Source organism: Cetorhinus maximus, chromosome 13 (assembly GCF_964194155.1).
Source record: "Cetorhinus maximus chromosome 13, sCetMax3.hap1.1, whole genome shotgun sequence".
Taxonomy (NCBI): Eukaryota; Metazoa; Chordata; class Chondrichthyes; order Lamniformes; family Cetorhinidae; genus Cetorhinus; species Cetorhinus maximus.
Window position 1 is genome coordinate 115,938,158 of NC_135891.1, and position 20,002 is coordinate 115,958,159.

At 46.0% G+C, this 20,002-nt stretch overlaps 1 protein-coding gene across 1 annotated transcript in view; it reads right to left on the reverse strand.

Moving 5' to 3' along the window:
- Nucleotides 1–20,002, reverse strand: part of LOC144688993 (tyrosine-protein kinase JAK2-like) — an 88,991-nt gene that overhangs the window by 65,646 nt on the left and 3,343 nt on the right. The window contains exon 2 of the mRNA XM_078556080.1: nucleotides 1,561–1,778. Within this exon, the coding sequence (XP_078412206.1) occupies nucleotides 1,561–1,753 (193 nt within the window). The 5' untranslated portion in view covers nucleotides 1,754–1,778. The remainder of the gene's footprint in view (nucleotides 1–1,560; nucleotides 1,779–20,002) is intronic.

Sequence of the window (20,002 nt, forward strand, 5' to 3'; positions counted from 1 at the left end):
CTAATAGCCTTCCAGCTTTGAGAGTCTGCCCACCTTCCTTAATTGAATGGACCTCCCTCTGGCCATTAATTAGCCAATTTGGGGAAAGTCATGGGGAGTAACTGTTCTCCTCACAGTGCGGACTTCTGACCACCAACCTCCCACCTTCCCCACCCCCGATGGTGGTTCCCGAACCCTTAGCAAAATACAGTCTCGGGAGCCTTGAAAGTGCTTCCTAAGAGAACCACGTCTCACTTTCATTGAAAGTTTTTTTATTTTGGTTGGAGTAATGTTGAAGACAGTGAGATCTGAACAGTTACGAAGAGTTCAGAGCTTTCCTACAGAGCTGGGGTTTAAAGCAAAGCTCCTTACAGTTGTGTCATTACAACGTTCCGGTCCCAGCTGATGTTAATACTGGACAAGCCAGATGCCAGAGTGCAACCTGGCTTTATAGATCATAACTTTGTTTTTTTTAGAAGCTGTGGAGGAAAGTTACTGAACAAATTCACAGGAGTTTACTGATGAACTTTTAACATGAAGAGTAAAACATGTACTAAACAAGGGAAAAAATGAACTATATTACACCAGATAAAAATGTTGGAAAGATCTCAATACAAATGCAAGAAAACGATTCAGGCTCATTCCTTTTATCCCAGGAATACCCTTACAGACACAAAAACCAAGTGAAGATTTACCACTATCTTAACACCAAGCCCTTTTGGCTTGGGCTGGCCCAGTTGCAAACGGTTTTCGTCCAGTGGATTTCTGACCACTCACTAGATGTTTTTTTCCCAGCTGGTAACATTCCCTAAGACACCCAAAACCACACTCTAAACCCACTATTACTTCAACAGCAGGGCGAACACATAAGCTCCCTAAGCTCAGTCTTCCATCAGCCTTGCACATTTCTTGTGCTTAGAAATTATTAGGGCTTATTCTTAGGGTTTAGAACTCCTGTCTTCCCTCTCTGATATACACATTCTGAACTTCCTTTCGGTCTTTCCCCGTGTTTCTGTGTGCCGCTGGGCCCCTGTTGCTAGGCAACAGCGCAGTTTTTTTTCTATTTTGTTTTTTCTCCCAAAATTACTAAACTAACCCCATTGCAACCCAACTCTTCGATTCAAGGGTTGTAAAACCTCATTAAAAATGTACGTATACAAACACACCCAGAAGACCTGACATTTTTGCCAGGAGGCCCTCCAGACTTCCTGGCACCAAGCTCACAGGAAAAAACTAAATGAAACTGAAACCATGTTCTACCTTTCTTAACACACAAATATAAATATAAATTAAACTTAAAGTTATACATTGCTCCTAACAATGCACTACTTTGGGATTATTTATTGTACAAGACACAAGGCACCAATCATTCATAAGGGATTTTGTAAACACGTTGCGGGTTCAGTTATTAAGACTAGGCACATGAGAACAGTTATTCGTAGGTATAAAGCTTGAAGATGTCAGTGCTGTGTGTGTGCGCTCTGCTCAAAGCAAAAGTATAACTAAGACAAGATCACATGACACATTTCTCTTCTAGTGATATCATGCTGCTATCCCTTAAAGGCATATTACAACACTCACCACTAGCCTTTGCTGCCAGAATGCAAAGTTCTTCTGCTGTATACCCTCCAGAGTAGAACTCCAAGGTGCTTCCACCAGGGTGAGTGGTGGGGTGATAGAGACAGACCTTCAGTCCGACACCTTCAGATCCATGCCCATCCCGAACTGTGTCCTCAGGAGCAGCCATTTCTCCAAAACTCTGTAATGGAGGCATTTAGATAGAAGAAGCTGCCTTGTAACTGAAAAAAACATGAGAAACGTTTTCACTGGCTATTTCCTATTAGTTGACCCAGTTATGCCACTGTTATTCTACATTGAGGAGAATGGGCCTATAGTCTCTGGAGTGTAGAATGATATGAGATGATCACATTGAAATATATGAAATTCTTCAAGGGATTGACAGGGAGATGCTAAGAGTTGGTTTCGCCTGATTGGCGAGACTAGAACCAGGAGGTCAAGGTCTCTGGACATTTTGGACTGAGATGAGGAGAAATTTGTTTGCCAGAGGGTTGGGAATCTTTGAGGTTCTCCTCACAGAGGATGTGGGTGCTCAGCTATTCGGCATATTCAAGACTGAGATTGATCGATTTTTGGACTCTAGGGGAGCATGAGATAGAGGCATAGGGTGGGAAAGTGGAGTTAAGGTAGAAGGTGCTTCATGAGCTTATTGAGTGGCAGAGCAGGCTAGAGGGGCCAAATGGCCTACCCCTGCCCCTCCACAGCGCCTTGTGGCTGCTGCTGAACCCAAGCAGGGAAGGAAGTCTCTAACCCTGCCTAGAGCACGGGCCCCCTACTGTGATGCCATGAGGCAACTTGAAGGCAGCTAAACTGGCCCCTGCTGCCTCCAATGGCCTGGATGATGCTTGGAATATCCCAGTCACCCTCCTTCAATGGGCTTCAGAAGGCCTTCACGGTCACTTGTGGGCAGTTAGCCCTGGTGCCCTCCATCCCGCCTCTGGGAGAATGTCCTCCAGGGAGCTAAAAATCTTGCTCATAGCCTCTGCATCTACCTTATCGAGTTCTTTTAATAGTTGAAACATCTCAATTAGATAAGCCCTGATCAATCTTCTATACCCAAACCAGGTTTATGCAAGCCATCCTCATAATATAATCCTTTCTGGTAGAACGCCTCCAAGGTCAATACATCCTTTCTTGAGATGTGCTGCCCAGTACTAAACATTGTACTCCAGGTGGGGTCCAATCAAGACACAATACAACTGGAAAATAACTTTGTACTCTTTGTATTTCAGTCCCCTTCTACAAGTTACCAGGTATATCCATAGTCAAGTGCTACAGATTCTGTTCTCATGAACTCCCCATTCCACAGCATCTTGCCAATGTTTTTTTACCTTGTGGTTAGCCCAAGAAATGGTATAAACTCACCCAACAATTGAAACAGGGCTAAAGCCAGTTTCTACTTGAGTTGTATATTTTTGGGATATATGTAATACGTATGTAGTTGCTATATCTATTTGAGACGTTCAACAGTTGAATATCACCTCTTCCATTACTAACATGGCTATGCATGTTCCTAAATACCACTGCTCCTGTGTGGAAGGAGTGCCAGTACTCAGATTAGAGTACAGTGACCATGGATACACAGGTGGTGCTGGAGTTTAACCAGTTGCATAGTCTGGAACAACAGAGGTCACTGCTAAATGGAACTGCTATCCAAATTAGTTCAAATTCTCTGTTCCACTCCCACTCTGACCTCTCTATTCTTGGCCTCCTATACTGTTCCGATCAAACTCAATGTCACCTTGAGGAAAAGCACCTCATCTTTTGATCAAACCCTTTACATCCTTCTGGACTCAACATCAAGTTCAATGCTTTAAGATCTTAAATTCTGCCCCCATTTTTTTGAACGGCAGCTGTTGGTGATGATTCTGCTGTTGCCACTTACACCTCTCCTAGACCCATTTTCACGTTCTTTACTTGTCCCATTACCAACTCCTTTTGCCTTCCACCATCATCCCTTTTGTCATTTGACACAAAACTAGGTGGGAATGTAAGTTGTGAAAAGGATACAAGGGGGCTTCAAGGGGATTTGGACAGGCTAAGTGGGTGGGTAAGAACAGGGCAGATGGAATATAATGTGAATAAGTGTGAAGTTATCCACTTTGGTAGATAAAATGGAAAGGCAGAGTATTCCTTAATTGGTGAGAGTTTGGGAAGCGTTGATATCCAAAGGGACCTGGGTGTCCTTGTTCATGAGTCACTAAAAGCTAGCATGCAGGTGCAGCAAGCAGTTAGGAAGGCAAATGGTATGTTGGCCTTCATCACAAGGGGGTTTGAGTACAGGAGTAAAGTTGTCTTGCTACAATTGTAATGAGCCTTGGTGAGACCACACCTGGAGTATTGTGCACAGTTTTGATCACCTTATCTAAGGAAGGATATGCTTGCCTTAAGAGGAATGCCGTGGTGGTTCACCAGACTAATCCCTGGGATGACAAGATTGTCTTATGAGAAGAGTTTGTGGGAACTGGGCCTGTATTGTCTAGAGTTTCGAAGAATGAGAGGTGATCTCATTGAAACTTACAAAATTCTTACAGGGCATGACAGGGTAGATGTGGATAGGATGTTTCCCCTGGCTGGTGAGTCTAGAACCAGGGGACACAGTCTCAGAATAAGGCCATCTAAGACCGAGATGAGGTGGAATTTCTTCACTCAGAGGGTGGTGAACCTTTGGAATTCCCTAACCCAGAGGGATGTGGAAGCTCAATCATTGAGCATGTTCAAGACTGAAATTGATAGATTTCTGGATTATAGTGACATCAAGAGATATGGGGATAGTGGGGAAAAATAGCATAGAGGTAGATGATCAGCCATGATCTGTCTGAATGGTGGAGCAGGCTCGATGGGCCGAATAGCCTACTCCTACTCCTATGATCCCAGTCTCTTCTGCCTTCCATTTTGTTCTTTCTGCCTTCCTATCCTGGGGTTTCCCTTCTGTTCTTTTATCCCCATTCCTTTTCCCTGCCTCTGCAAACATCTCTAACTTTCTCCAGTTCTGACAAAAAGGCACCCACTTGAAACCGCAAACCGGTTTCTCTCTCCACAGACGCCCCCAGACATGCTGAGTGTTTCCATCATGTGCTAGTTTTATTTCAGAGTTCCAACATCTGTAATATTTTTGCTTGCGATTCAAAGGCCAATAAGGCCAAGATGCTGACATTTACATCCTAGAAGTATTTAACACAGTTTTCTGGATTGAGAGATAGGGAGCTCTGAACTGGAAGAGAGGGATTTCAGAGGAAGCTGATACTAATATCTCAGAGAGTCATTATGGGGCCATGAAACCTGGATTTTTATCTTAAAGTGTGCAGCAGCTTGGGGCAGAACAACTTGCCCACTACCTCGATCCCACCCTTTCCCACCCAATAACCTTGACCCATCTCCCTGCTGGACCAATTGGAAGGTGCCCCCCGCTGCCAGTGAGGAGATTGTGGAGGTAGGGCAACAGTTAAAGAGGTGGGGAGTTGGGGGGGGTGGATGCAGAAGATCCCTGCAGGTTCGCCAATTGGATTTATTTCCATGTCCTGAGGATCCCATAAATCTTGGGGTTAAAGAGAAAGAGAATACTGCCCATTGGTGTCCACCTTAAGGCCATTTGCAGTCGCCAACTAGGAGATCGGCTTCTGCACCCGTCTTGAGGGAATTTTATGTTCGATAAGTGGGATAGGAAGGAAGTGGGTCGGTGGGGGGGAAGCTCCTGCTCCTCCAAATCCCACCAGGGAAATTTCACCAGCCAGAAAAGCCACAGTGGCTTCCAATTTAGACCATCCAATTTAAATTTCAGCCGTATTCAAATGACATTGGATAAATGCAAATAAGGGTCCCCCATAGTTGACTCTGGGTGGGTGTTCAGGTTGCCTACTCTGTAGAGCAGGTTAATGTCTGGAATGATCAACTCCTGAGGATTAAGTTAAGGTTAATATCTCACTCTCCCTTCTCCCCCATTATTGTAGAGCGCTTTGCAATGTCCTGAGAGTCATACAGCACTGCTTATAGTTCAGGTACTTTGTAACAGGAGATAGCACTAAAGGCACAGGGAAGGCCGGCTGTGTCAGAGGCGAATAAATTGTCAGCATGCCTGGTGTGACATGATTCAGATCATGAACAGCTCTAACTGGTCCAGGCAGTTCCAGGTTGCCAAGGCAGAAGGAATTAACGTTACATCTATTGGAGGTTGGGTTTTAAGTTAGTAGCGTCTCACTAACCAGCTCACTAACCACAGAGTGCAATTAATATGCCAAGGCGAACAAATGCACACTTCACTGTCAAAACTGTGACTACACTTCAAAAGTACTTCATTGGCTGCACTGTACCATAAAGCACTTTGGGAAGTCACGAGCTAAAAAGGTCAATGGCTCAGAATTGACGAAAGGTCACTGTCCTGGGATGTTAACTCTGTTTATCTCTCTACAACTACTACGTTTCTAGCATTTTCTGTTTCTATATAAATGATCTTTCGTTCTCTTAGAACCCATACTGCAGAACTGATGTCAACGGCTTCGAAAACCTTTCTCACCCTTTTTCACAGGGCATCGCCGAAACCAACAGAACCTTAAGAGCATCAGATGATGAAACCTGTGTTTGTTTTAGATTCAGATCTCAGTTGAGGAACAAAGGGCCCGCTTGCACATGAATAGATTTTGACTGAGCCAAGGTGTGGATGATGTCACCTGAAACCATTGACTGCTGCCTTGTGATGGACTCAGAAGCTCCCCATGAAAGAATGACACAGCTCAGGAGGCCATTCGGCCTATTGTGCCCGTACTGGCTCTTTGAAAAGTCTACTTTATTATTTCTATCTCCGTGGTTCTTTCCAAGTAGTAAACTTTTCTTTTTCGAGTTCCATTTTGAAAGTTACGATTGAATCTTCCTCAATCGCCCTTTTGGGCAGCGCATTCCAGATCATAACAACTCGCTGTGCAAAAGACATTCTTCGCATCTCCCCTGCTGGTTCTTTTGCCAATTCTCTTAAAATCTGTGTCCTCTGGTTGCTGACCCTCCAGCCACTAGAACCAGCTCCTCTTTATTTACTCTTTCAAAGCCCTTCATGATTTTGAATGCCTCCAGTGAATCTCCTCTTAACCCTCTCTGCTCTAATGAGGACAGCCCCAGCTTCTCCTGTCTGTCCGCAGAATCGAGGTCCCTCATCTTTGGTACTTATAAATCGTCTCTGTATCTTCTCCAGCCAAGGCCTTGATATGCTCCCTGAAATGAGGTGCTCAGAATTGGGCACAATACTCCACCTGAGGCCTAACCAGTGATGCATAAAAGTTTAACAAAGCTTTTCCACCTTCCCTATTGTAGCTGAATCTGTCAGAGCTCTGGATATCGAGATCAGACTGCAGCAACTTCCGTGTTAGTGATGAATTAGCACTCAAAATAGGGCTCAGAGCCAGCAACCCAATTCTCCCTCCTCCCTCCTGAGATTCACTGCTCAATCTCTCCTGGTTTTCCAATGGTCCCCCGGGCTTTAATTGTCAACTGATCTGGGATTCAGCCCATCATCCTGCTCTCCAGCACGATGGAGTGTTATAATGAAGCTGGGGTTTACCCAGCCTGCACAGTGTGGGGGAATCACAGGAGCAGACCCCCATCCCAGCACAGTGTGGGGGAATCACAGGAGCAGACCCCCATCCCAGCACAGTGGGGGAATAACAGGAGCAGACCCCCATCCCAGCACAGTGTGGGAATAACAGGAGCAGACCCCCATCCCAACACAGTGTGGGGGATTCACAGGAGCAGACCCCCATCCCAGCACAGTGTGGGGGAATCACAGGAGCAGACCCCCATCCCAGCACAGTGTGGGAATAACAGGAGCAGACCCCCATCCCGGCACAGTGTGGGGGAATCACAAGCCCGTGTCCCATTAACATGTGAAGGAATCGCAAACACAGACCCCCGTCACATCACAGCCTGTTTAAGTGTGTGCTGGCACTCGTGAAAGTGACTTTCTGTAGAATTGTTGGATTGTAGTGTTGCTTTTCAGCAAGACAATGGTGTGTAATAGTGCATAAAGCACAACCTGGCATCAGGAACACTTGAATCTTTAGGGTGCCAGCTGGTTACACAGGGAACACGATCCAGTCTCTGCCCAATTTCGGATCAGAACATCCTTTTTTTACCCCCTCAGTGAAGGATGTCGGCTTTTAACCATCTCGCACTGCACACACATCCTCCCACCAAAGTATTCAGCCCCTGGGTCTCTGAGCGAGTTCTGCAGGATCTTATTGCAAGACTGAAAAAAAAATCCCCTCTTGCAACAGGATCAGCCCAACACATCAAGTTATACGAGGAGATTAAACCTTGATCTGATAAAACATTATGGTTAAAGTCATTTTCTTTGGAATAACAGGACAAACAGAAAATTGACTTGTTTGTTAACATTAAGTTAGAAGAAAATTAAACTTTGTAACATTAACAAGTTTGCATATTAATTGATGCAGAAAAATGTTTTATTTTTCTTTAAAAAGAAGAAACATAACATTAAGGGTTAAGGGGGTGAGGCAGTGAGGCTCTTATCTCTGGGATCTGAGCTAGACTCCAGCCCAGACAGAAACAACAACAATGTGCGTTTAATGCAGAAAAACTGCCCCCAAGATACATCACAGGGCAACATTTCTGACAAAATTTGACACCTCAGCCATATGAGATGTGAACAAAAACCCGATGAAAGAGGAACGTTTTAAGCAACTGTTTAAAGGAGGAGTGACATGGGGAGATTTAGGGAGAGAATTCCAGGGACCTGGACATCCAAAAGGCATGGTCACCAATGGTGGGGCGAGAGACAAGAAGGTTCTTTTAAATGGCCAATTTGGGACATCACAAAAGTGATATACGCCTCACAGTTAATCCTGCGGAAGCTCATTCCTTAATCCTAACAGCAAGTTCGTTGATCCACTTGGAATCATCGAATCGTAGACATTTAACACAGGAGGCCATTTAGCCCATTGCATCCATACCAGCCGAGAAAGAGCCAGGCGGCTTAATCCCACTTTCCATCTTTTGGCCTGTAGCCCTGTAGGTTACAACAGCTCAAGTGAATACCCAAGTGTTTTTTTAAATGCATCGAGGCTCTCTGCCTCTACCAACCTTTCAGCCAGTGAGTTTCAGAGCCCCACCAACCAGTCCAAATGAACAAAACATTCTCCTCAATTCCCCTCTAATTCTTGCACCAATTCTTTGAAATCCATCTCCCCTGGTTATTGACCTCTTTGCTAAATAAACCCTTCCTATCAGTTCCGTCCAGGCCCCTCATAATCTTATGCACCTCAATTAAATCTCACCTCAGCCTCCCCTGTTCCAAAGAAAACAGCCCCCTCCTCATCGCCAAGATTCTCTAATCCTGACAACATTTTCATAAACCTTCTCTGCATCTTCTTGAGTGTGACTGCACCTTCTGTGATGACCAGAACTGCATGTAGCACTTGTTGTGGTCTAACTAGGGTTTCACACAAGTTGTTATTGTGACTTGAAACATTGGTGTCTGTTATCTGTCTACCCCTCGATCTCCCTTTGCAACAAATGTCAAGCTAGTTCCTCTTTTTAGATCAACTCAGCATCAGCTCCCTTTCTCCGGGAGCTTGCTCCGCGTACTCCGCGGAAAGGGCAGGTTCTTTCCCACGCTCAGCACTTGTGAACCTGGGATTTGTGCCCTTGAATTCCAGGCCCAAACATCAATCTTATCAGTACCTTTCGTGGTTTTAAGGCCATGTAACCTCAGGCTTGTTGAAATGTTATTCACCGCCTTCTACCTTAACCTTCCCCACGTTCCCATGCCCAAAGACCGAGTGACAAATTGTAACCTTTCAAATTTTGCGGCCGTTGGATTTTACTTCTTTTCTTGTTCGTTAGGAATTGCTATTTTCATGTAGGTATGAGTAAGTTGTCATTGAACTTTCCAGCTTTCGTGTGTTGCGGCTTGATGATGGTGACACAGGCAGTCACTCCAAAATGGAAAGAAATAAACGCCCCCATTTGTCAGACCTCAACCCGGTGCTAGGCCACACTTAGAGATCTCTTTATATAAATACATCAGCAGCAACACGCAGAGTTTGTGTTTCTATAGGCCCTTTACATGCAGAAAAGGTGCTCTCTAGAGAACCCAATCAAATGGAGTTAGACTGGTGAAACTGGGTTCTCCTTGGAGAAGAGGAAGTTGAGAGGAGTTTGGATAGCGGCATTCAAAATCATGAGATTAGATAGAGAGAAACTGTTCCCATTGGTGGAAGGATCGAGAACCAGAGGACGCCGATTAAAGGTGATTGGCAAAAGAAGCAATGGCGACACGAGGAGATGCTTTTTCCACACAGCAAGTGTTTAGGCTCTGGGAATGCCCTGCCTCAGAGTGTGCTGGAGACAGGTTCAACATATGGCTTTCAACAGAGACTCGGATCATTATCTAAAGAGCAAAGTACTTTGCACTACCACCGTAATCAGTGTACTCTTGGGCCAGAATTTCATGCCCCCTCCCGCCTGGCGGGATATTACGGTCCCACTGAACTGAATGGAGATTTAAATGGCTCACCGCATCCGCCAGGGGAGACCCACCATGGCAGGGCTGTAAAGTCCTGGCTCGGAGCGGTTCCAGGATTCTGGCTCAGTTATGCAGAAGGAACGGCGATATATTTCCAAGTCAGCGTGGTGTGTGACTTGGAGGTGGTGGCGATTCCCATGCGCCTTCAGCCCTTGTCCTTCTTAGCTGGACTTTGAGGCACTTGCGATTAAACCCAGCTCGTCCTCAAACTGATGAATTTTCCCTCTCCGGACCTCTGCTCAAAGGATTCGGAATGAACTGACTTTGAACCAACCTCAACCCAGATCTTGGGCGGAGTCTTTTGGAGACGACGAGGGGTCTTGGCAGCGGCCGGCTGTGTTGCCTGTGTTGCCGCTTTTCGGGAAGGCACGCCGCATCTTGTGCCACTCAGGGACTAATAGGCCGGAGGCGGGCCTTCCTCTGGATCAAGGACTTTCAGGGTTGGATGTCCTACCACTGAGAGGTGCTGGCCAGTCAGAGGCTAGTCGCTTTACTCAGCAGTGCTAGCGAGGAGGTGGTGGTTGATGCCGGTACTGCACCCACCCAAGGCCTTGGATCAAGGAGGGACTCAGGCACAGATGAGCGATGGTGGGGAGGGGGCTGCCTTGCGAGGGCAGGGGATCAGCAGCAAAGGGTGAATTGGCTTTCTGCAACTCCCCCTTCCCAATTTTGAATCCCTTGATCAAGCACTGAGTGTCTTTGAACAAAGGACCCCCCCCCGCCCCGGGACCCTGTGAGCAAACATGCCAGGCTTTGTTTGTGGCGCTCTCTGCATGGCAAGCCACCTGCTTGGCACTAGGTTAATGCCAGTGGCAGTGGGATGAGGCCCTTAAGTGGCATTAAGTCCCCCTTCAGGCACTCAACCGGTGGCAGGCGGGGGGGGGATGGGCCTTCATGGGCCTCCCCGCCACAGGCTTAATCATGGCAGAGGCAAGAGGGTGACGGGGTGCCCACTCACCACCTGATTAAACTCCCACCCTGTCACCAAGCCTGCCCTGGCAGGGCGGGCACAAGATTCGGCCCTTGTGTGCACGCAAGACCCTTGAGATCACGCCACACGCCGGGGACTCAATCTCAACATCATTTTGTGTACTGATGTCTTGGGTGAAGATCACAGTTGGACTTAAGAAAGAAAGACAGGCTTGCCTTTTTATGGTGCGTTTCATGACCTCAAGAGTGTCCCAAAGCGCTTTACAAATTGAAGTGTAGTTACTGTTGGAATGTCAGAAATATGGTAACTGCAGCAAGGACTCTGTGCTTTCTCCCCTTTTTGTCCAGTCTGACTGAAACATCAGCTTCCCTTTCTTAATCTTCAGTTCAGATGAAAGGCACATGCCCTAAATATCAGTACACATCTTGGCTGTTTACCACCTTCTGACTAATTTCAGCACCTTCTGATTTAATTTCATTTTTCTCCAAACCAATAAACTTCATCAGGCCTAGGGACGTTCAGGGTGAGCTGAAATGACAGAGTGAGATTTTGGTAACCAAATGAATCCTTATGAAAGTTCTTCTGTCTGTTAGTTCGATGAACGCTGGGTTTTGTTTTCTCACCGTGTGTTTGACACCCCTTGTTTCTGAGGAAAGCCCGAGGCTTTTTGACATCTGTTACCGACACCAGTTTCCTCTGATACTTCCTGAACTTGCTTCCATTTACTTTAACCAAACCTAAACAACAGTTGCACTCCTCCCATTCCTGACCCCACACCGTACCCATTACTTGATTCCCAGATCGTCCGCAATAACTGCTAATCAATGGGTTACATCTGAAACATTACCTGGCCTTTCACCTTCACTGATGCTGAATAATCTGCGTTTTTTTTGTTGCATAATACTTACAGCACAAAAATAGACCAGTCGACCCAACTAGTCAATGCTGGTGTTTATGCTTCATACAAGCCTCTTCCAACTCTATTTCATCTCACCCCATCAAAGTAACTTTCTATTCCTTTCTCCCCCATGAGTTTATCCAACTTCCCCATAAGTGCATGGAAGTTCTTCGCCTCAGCTACTCCCTGTGGTGGTGAGTTCCACATTCTCACCACTCTCTGGATAAGGAAATTTCTCCTGAATCCCCAATTGGATTTATTAGTAACTATCTCACATTTAAGACAAATTAGTAGCAATAATGATTTTGTACTTGCCACTTACATAAAATAAGTGTGCCGAGCATTTTAATTGGGGAGCAGTCGATTCGCTGCCACTATGTGAGAAACTGGACTGCAGTGTGGAAGGATATTGGCTGACTGTGCACTGGTTGGTGCAGCCTGTCTCACATGGTTAGATTTCTTAGTCTGATTTGATTGTGGGGCTGGGCGAGCGCTCTGCAGTTCTTGTACTTCCAGCATTTTTTTCTTTTTGTTTAAGACTTTCGGCTCATTTTTGGATTTTACTTGTTCTGTCTGGTTCCCCCGCTTTCCTCCCAGTGTCTCTGAGTTGAAGACCATGATTCCATTTAGGCTGTGGTTTCATGGACATGGGAATGTTGTGCAAAACCAGGAAGTCCAACTTCATTCTCTGGTCAGTGTTGCGTCAGCCGACTACTGTCACCCTAACGTCTTTACTCTCCCCACCCAATAACAACAACAGTGACAACTTACATTTACATAGCATCTTTATCATAGTGAAGCATCCCAAGGCGCTTCACAGGGCTGCTTTCAAACATAATTTGACATGGAGCCACGTAAGGAGGTATGAGGGCAGCTTGGTCAAGGAAATAGGGTTTAAGGAGCGCCTTAAAGGAGGAAAAAAGGAGAGAAGTGGAGTGGTTTAGGGAGAAAATTCAAGAGTTTAAGACCTAGGCAACAGTAGACAAGGACACCAATGGTGGAGCATTTAAAATCAGGGATGTATAAGAAGCCAGGTTTGTGCAAGTAGAGCATTGTAGTGCTAGAGGAGGTTAGCGAGATGGGGAAAGAAGAGAACATCGAAGGATTTGAAATAAGGATGGGAATTTTAAAATTAAGACATTGTCAGAGATGGATCTAATGTAGGCCAGCAAGCATGAGGGCCAATGGGACTTGGTGGGAGTTAAGAAACAGGCAGCAGGGTTTTGGATGAGCTCAAAAGGAGATTCGAAGGTGGGCGGTCCCCAAAAGACAATTCAAAAGCTCAAATCTTGAGGTAACAAAGGCATGCATGAAGGCTTCAGCAGCTGACGAGCTGAGGCAGGGGAGAATTGGGCAATAGCTGTCTTGATTTTTTAAAAAGTATTCACTCACAGGATTTGGGCATTGCTGGCAAGGCCAGCATTTGTTGCCTATCCCTAATTGCCCTTGCACTAAAGCAGCTTGCTGGGCCACTTCAGAGGGCAGTTAAGGGTCAACCACATTGCTGTGGGTCTGGAGTCACATAGAGGCTAGACCATGCAAGGGTGGCAGATTCCCTTCCCTAAAGAACATTAGAGAACCAGATGGGTTTTTATGTCAATTGATGATAGTTTCATGGTCACCATTACTGAGACTAACCTTATATTCCAGATTTATTAACTAAACTCAAATGCCACCAGCTGCTATGGTGGGATTTGAACCCATGTCCCAGGTCATTAGCCTGGGTCTACTGGATTACCAGCCCAGTAACATCACCACTACACCACCATATCTCCTAGACTGCAGTGGTTATTGAACCACTGAAGTGTATGTGGTGTAGATCCATGCACAGTGCTGTTAGGAAGGGAGTTTTGCTGCCCTTGTCCTTCCAGGTGGTAGCAGTCGCGAGTTTGGAAGGCGCTGTTGAAGGAGCCTCAGTGAGTTCCTGCCGTGCATCTTTTAAATGGTACACACTGCTGTCAATGTGCATCGGTGGTGGAGGGAGTGAATGTTTAAGGTGTGGTGCGAGGTGTGACCGGGAGCTTATCTTGGAGTCAAACGCAACATCAAGATTGCAGTCCTGGGATTGGATCAGACGGGAATGTTTGATACATCACACAATCAGAATTTCCAGTTGCAGCACAGAATACATCCCAGAGTGAAACAGGAATTAGGTATGCGCGGGTGCTGGGAACGCCGACATTTATAGAAAACTAGATAACAGGAAAATAATGACTAACAGCTGCTGTTGGATGTAACCATTGATCAGAAAGTATCAGCAGCCTCATCTGGAAAGTGAATATGAGAAACTAAATAAAAACCCTTCTGATAGGTCTATAAAAAAAAAGATTTGCATTTATGGAAGGTGCATCCCCTGACCTCAGGATACTCCAAAGCACTCTGCAACCAGTGAAGAAGCACTTTCGAGTACCATTGGCACTTAATTAGATTAAATGTGCAGTGGGGTACGGCCTTGTTTTGACTTAAGCTGCAGATATCTCCGACACTTCATGGCGTGTAGAATTTATGATTTGGGAAAATAAGTTGAAGGGATTTTCCTTAACCTCTTGCAGAGAAATTGCAGGTATGAGAGATAAGTAACTCACAACTGATAACAAAAAGCAAAAGCCGCTCACACACGCTGATCTTCAATATTGGGATTGATAAACAAGGCGGCTTGGAGAGATTCGGGCACTTTCGGGTAATTCCTCAATGATGTTAGATTCCATTTTAGGAATTCAAAAAAAAAATGGGTGTAAATTGCATTTCTATAGCACCTTTCACAGCCTCAGCACACCCCCAAATGCAAGAAGAGTGTTTTTCAAGTGTAGTCACTGTTGAGATGTGGGGAATGCAGCAGCCGGCTTGTGCACAACAAAATCCCTAAAAGAGCAATCTGGTAATGACCAGAGAATTTAGTTTAATGATGTTGTTTTGGGGATAAATATTAGCCAAGAGACTGGGAACAACTTCCCTGCTCTCCTTTGAAATAATGTCAGGGGGTCAATTGTACACTAGAGAGAATGGGACCTGAGTTTAACATCATCTGATAGACGGCACCTCTAACAATGCAGCACTCTCGCGGTGTTGCGCTGGAGTGTCAGCCTAGATTTTGCGCTCAGGTCTGAGGAGTGGATCCCAAACCCATAGCTTCCTGGGTGAAAGGTGAGTGCGCTACTCACTGAGTCAAGGCTGACATTGAGCACAGTCACAATCCTCCAGCACTTCATCCAAGAGACCTTCGTTGAAGCAGTCCATGCCCACGTGCAGCATAACCTGGACAACATTCAAACTTAGGCTGGTAAGCGCCAATCACACCACACAAGTGCCTGGCAATTCTCAACAAGAGAGAATCTAGCCATCTCCCTCGACATTCAATGGCATTACCATCACTGAATCCCTCACTATCAAGATCCTGGGGATCACCATTGACCAGCCACTGAACTGGACCAGTTATATAAATGCTGCGGCTACAAGAGGCAGGTCTATGATGAGTAACTCCTGACTCCCCAAAGCCTGTCCATCAACTACAAGGCACAAGTCAAGAGTGTGATGGAATAATCATCGCTTGCTTGGATGAGTGCAGCTCCAACAACACTCAAGAAGTTTGACACCATCCAGGACTAAGCAGCCCGCTTGATCGGCATCCCATCTACATACATTCACTCCGTTTCCCACCAACGCACAGTGGCAACAGTGTGTACCATCTACAAGATGCACTGCAGAAACTTACCAAGGCTCCTTAGACAGCACCTTCCAAACCTGCTACCACCTCAAAGGACAAGGGCAGCAGACACATGGGAACACCACCATGCGCAAGCTCCCATCCAAACCACACACCACCTTGATGTGGAACTATATTGCCCTTCCTTCACTGTCCCTGGGTCAAAATCCTGGAACTCTCTTCTTAACAGCACTGTGGGTGTACCTACACCAAATGGCCTGCAGCAGTTGAAGAGGGTGGCTCACCACCACCTTCCTGAGGGCATTAAGGGATGGGCAATAAATGCTGAGCTAACCAGTCATGCTCACACCCCACAAATGAATAAGGCAAAAGTGTAACATCTGACAGCAACTATGCCAGGAGCAAGGAATTCATAGCTAAGCCTGAGAGAGTTTTCATGTCGCACCCACACATATGAAGGCACTGGGTTTGGGAATTCCCTCTCAATGGAGGGACTGGGATTGGGAATTCCCTCTCAATCAAGTTAAGAGCATTGCCTCGACCGTTACAGCCAACCCAGCAGAGACCAGGAAAATTATTCCCTGTCACTCGAGTACACAAACCTTAACTAACTGAGCTACTGGATGAGGTGTCAAGGCAAATGATGTAGGGGTTTCCATGTGGGCATCAAACAGTTCACCACTCCTTATTGCAACAAACGCATTGCAAAAATGATTCTGTCAAGCCAGGAAATAATGCTAGCAATATGGCACTGTATTTACCAAAATACGTTATACCATCTTGGGTGACTACAATTTACAATAAGGAGGAAGCTGTCTCACTTCAAGTTTCCCTGAAATAATAATGCAAAGATCAAAAATTCCCCTGCAAGAACTTAGTAGCTTCTTGTAAAAATGAAACTCTTGAAGCTTCCTGGGCAGTTTCAGGGGGTGGGCGTGGGTGGGTGGGTGGGGGTATGTTGGGGGGAGTGGGTGTGGGTGGGGGGTGGGGTGGATGTTGGTCATTAATTACCTCCCCTCCCAACTGGCATTAAGGAGCAGACTATCTGGTCATTTATCTTATTGCTGCTTGTGGGATCTTGCAGTGTGAAAATTTGCCACCCTGTTTTCTACAAAACAACAGTGACTGTAATCCAAAAAACAATCAACCTGCTTTGGGATGTCCTGGAGTTTTGACAGGCAGGAGAGAAATGCAAACTCCTTCCACTGAAACCCAGCCTGGTGACTGATGACAATCTGATCCCAAGCCACCTCGTGAAGTATGAAACTAGACACAGCCCTTTTCTTGATAATAAGTTTATTTGCAGAATGCAGCATTGCATATGTCTGCTTTCCATCTACCAACCCAATGTCCCAGCGGTTTCTCTTTATAAGATCTTGAAATACTTAATTAAACAATGCTGTTTACCTTAACAATATAACTAACATACCATTAACAATTGAGGTGTTGCAATTGGCTTCAGCAGCACTGGGCTCAGCAAAACAAACTGAATCAGCTATGCCCCAGGCCACTATCCAATGATTCAGGGTTCCAGTGATCCAGTGCTCCAGTAGTCCAGCGCTGGAATGCTTATATGTGTGGACAGCGAGTAAGGATGTGGCTTTGGCCGTGCTGTGAAGTGCCCCACAGTCGACCAGCCTTCCACTACTTACTGTTGAGGCTCACATATGAAGAATAGTCACTTGGGTAAGGGCTTAGAGAGAGACCTGGGCCCATAAAGCATATCTCGGAAAAGGACAGGTTCTGTACAATGGGGCACCATCCCAGGGGGGATCAGGGTGTGTCAAGGTCAAGTATATATAGACCAGAACCTCAACATGAGTCAGTACCAAAAACAGAGCTGATAAAGAATTCTGATTGATATTGTTCTGTGGTTTTGGTTTGAATAACAGTTCTTTTTATGCTAACATGTGGGCAATGCTTGTAGAGCCACATTTATTGCCCTTCCCTTGTTGCCTTGAAAAGGTGGTGGTGGAGCTTCCCTTCACCTTTTAGAGGACAACAGAAGTCAATCAGATAGAGGGCGGAATTTGATGCCGTCCAGCTCTGAGGTGAGTTTGGTGGCTGGGGCTGGGGGAGGCATTTCATTAGGTGGGAGAGTGGCAGTCAGGGACCCCACCATGTTCCTGTCTCTGCCCTGATTAAGTCTGGGGCAGGAAGGCTTGTGAACGGCCTTCTGGTCCTGCCGCCAATTGAGGCCCTTAAGTGGGCCCTGGGTGACTGCTCCCACTGGCACTGCCCTCAATGGCCAGCTGACAGCCTCTGATTGGCTGGCAGCTCTCAGGGAGAGGGATTTTCGCCCCTAGGGCTCTTGATCCCAGGGAAGGCCTGTTGCTGGCCAATTAAGTGCCCGAGGCACTGAATGCGGTGGGCTTTACACTAAAGAGACAACACGGGGCGCTCACTGGCTGTACAGCCAGTGGGAGAGACCCCTGTCACCTGCTTTAAGCACTGTTCAGAGTGTGTGTGTGTGGCTGGAGTCATATGAAGGCCTAACAGGGCAGGGGGTGGCATATTCCCTTTTCTGAAGGACATTAGTGCAAAGGTTTGTCTTTCTTGGTCAGTTTTACTGCTGCCAGCTGAGAAATGACAAGGTTAATGCAGGTTTATTGAATTAAATTTCTCAATTTGGCTTTTGTTGGATTTGACCTTACAACCTCTGGGTTGTTCGCTCAGTGCCACAGTCACCACACTAATGTAAACATAAAAGTGAGAAATGATGACATCACCAGAGGATATTCCAATGGGGGCGTTACTGAGTCAGTCCAGGGAGTCATTCAGCTTCTATTATGTTTGTTAAATGTAGCTTTAATGGTAACTTGCAAACCCACAACCTCGACCACGCAGAAGGACAGAGGCAGCAGATACATGGGAACATCACCACCTGCAAGTTCCCCTCCAAGCCACTCACCATCCTGACTTGGAAATATATCGCCATTCCTTCACTGTCGCTTGGTCAAAATCCTGGAACTCCCTTCCTAACAGCACTGTGGGTGTACCTACACCACATGGACTGCAGCGGTTCAAGAAGGCAGCTCACCACCACCTTCTCAAGGGCAAACAGAGATGGGCAATAAATGCTGGTCCAGTCATATGGGCTCTCACCTCATAAATGAATAAAACAAAAACCCCCTTGCTCCCCCTTTTTTCAGTTAATAGCTGTTCTATGCCCAAACCCCCTGATGATGACACAAACAGTCATTATGTTTTACAGTAACAAATCCTCCTATTTGTCAAGGCAGTGAGCTTGAGAATGAATCACTTTCCCATACTGGATCACCTATTGCTGGTAATGGCCTGTGTTACAGCACTCAGTGGTGACGGAAGCTTCATGTAAAGTTGAGTATGTGAATTGGAACTTGGAAGGACGCAGGCTTGTGTTTTTACCACTCAGACCCTTTTTTTTCATTCCTTTCCTTTTTAGTAAAGCCAGATGGGTTTATTAACCAACAAACAATCATAATTTCAATTCTAGATTTATGAATTAAGTTCCACCAGCTCCCATTTGAACCCATGCTCTCAGCATATTAGCCTGGGGTCCCTGGATTTCTAAAGCAGTGACATTACCACTGCACCACCACTGCAGGCCAGAGCTGTTGTGCTCAACAGGTATTCCATGCTTAATGGAAGCCTAACTCCATGAACACTCTCACTCAGTGTCTCTTCTTTCAACTACAACCATGTCGAGGAGGAAAAAGGGGGTGAAAGGTTTTGGGAAAAGGGTGAGCACATGTGGTTAGAACTATTTGTTTGTGTGGAAGGTAAGCCTTAGAGGAGTGCACCCTTACTTCCGCAGCCTGGGATTTCCATTCCCCACACTGTCTGTCTTGGTGACACCCCTGAGTGAGACCCTTTAGTCTAACAATCAAACTAGAGGAAGTCCAGCGCTGCGGGTCTCCACCAACTGAGCAGCGGCTTTGATGCTTCACCACCAGGAGGGTCCTTCGGGCAAACCATAAAGATGGGCTTTCATAAAATTGGCCTGGTCTGGATTTGCACCCACGCCCAAGGGCAACTGGCAAGATCCAAGGCACCACCACCACCATCTGCAGCAACAACAACTTGCACGTTTGATGCACTGAATCATCCCGAGGCGCAACAATCATGGTGGAATAAAATGGCTTGTGCTGTCAGCCCATGATATATGCCAGCCTAGCCAACGATGCTCACACGCCAAGAGCGAATGACAACAACTGGCATTTATATAGCACCTCAAACATACTAAAATATCCCAGCATGCTTCACAGGCTTGTAACTAGACAACATTTTACCCTGAGGACATAAGACATCTGAAATATATCCAGCGTCATGTACGGAATCATCTGAAAGTGGAAAAAGAGCCTGTCACGACCTGGGTGGCACTACCTGAAAGGGAGGTAGAAGCAGATTCAAAAGGGAATTGGATAAATACTTGAAGGGGTA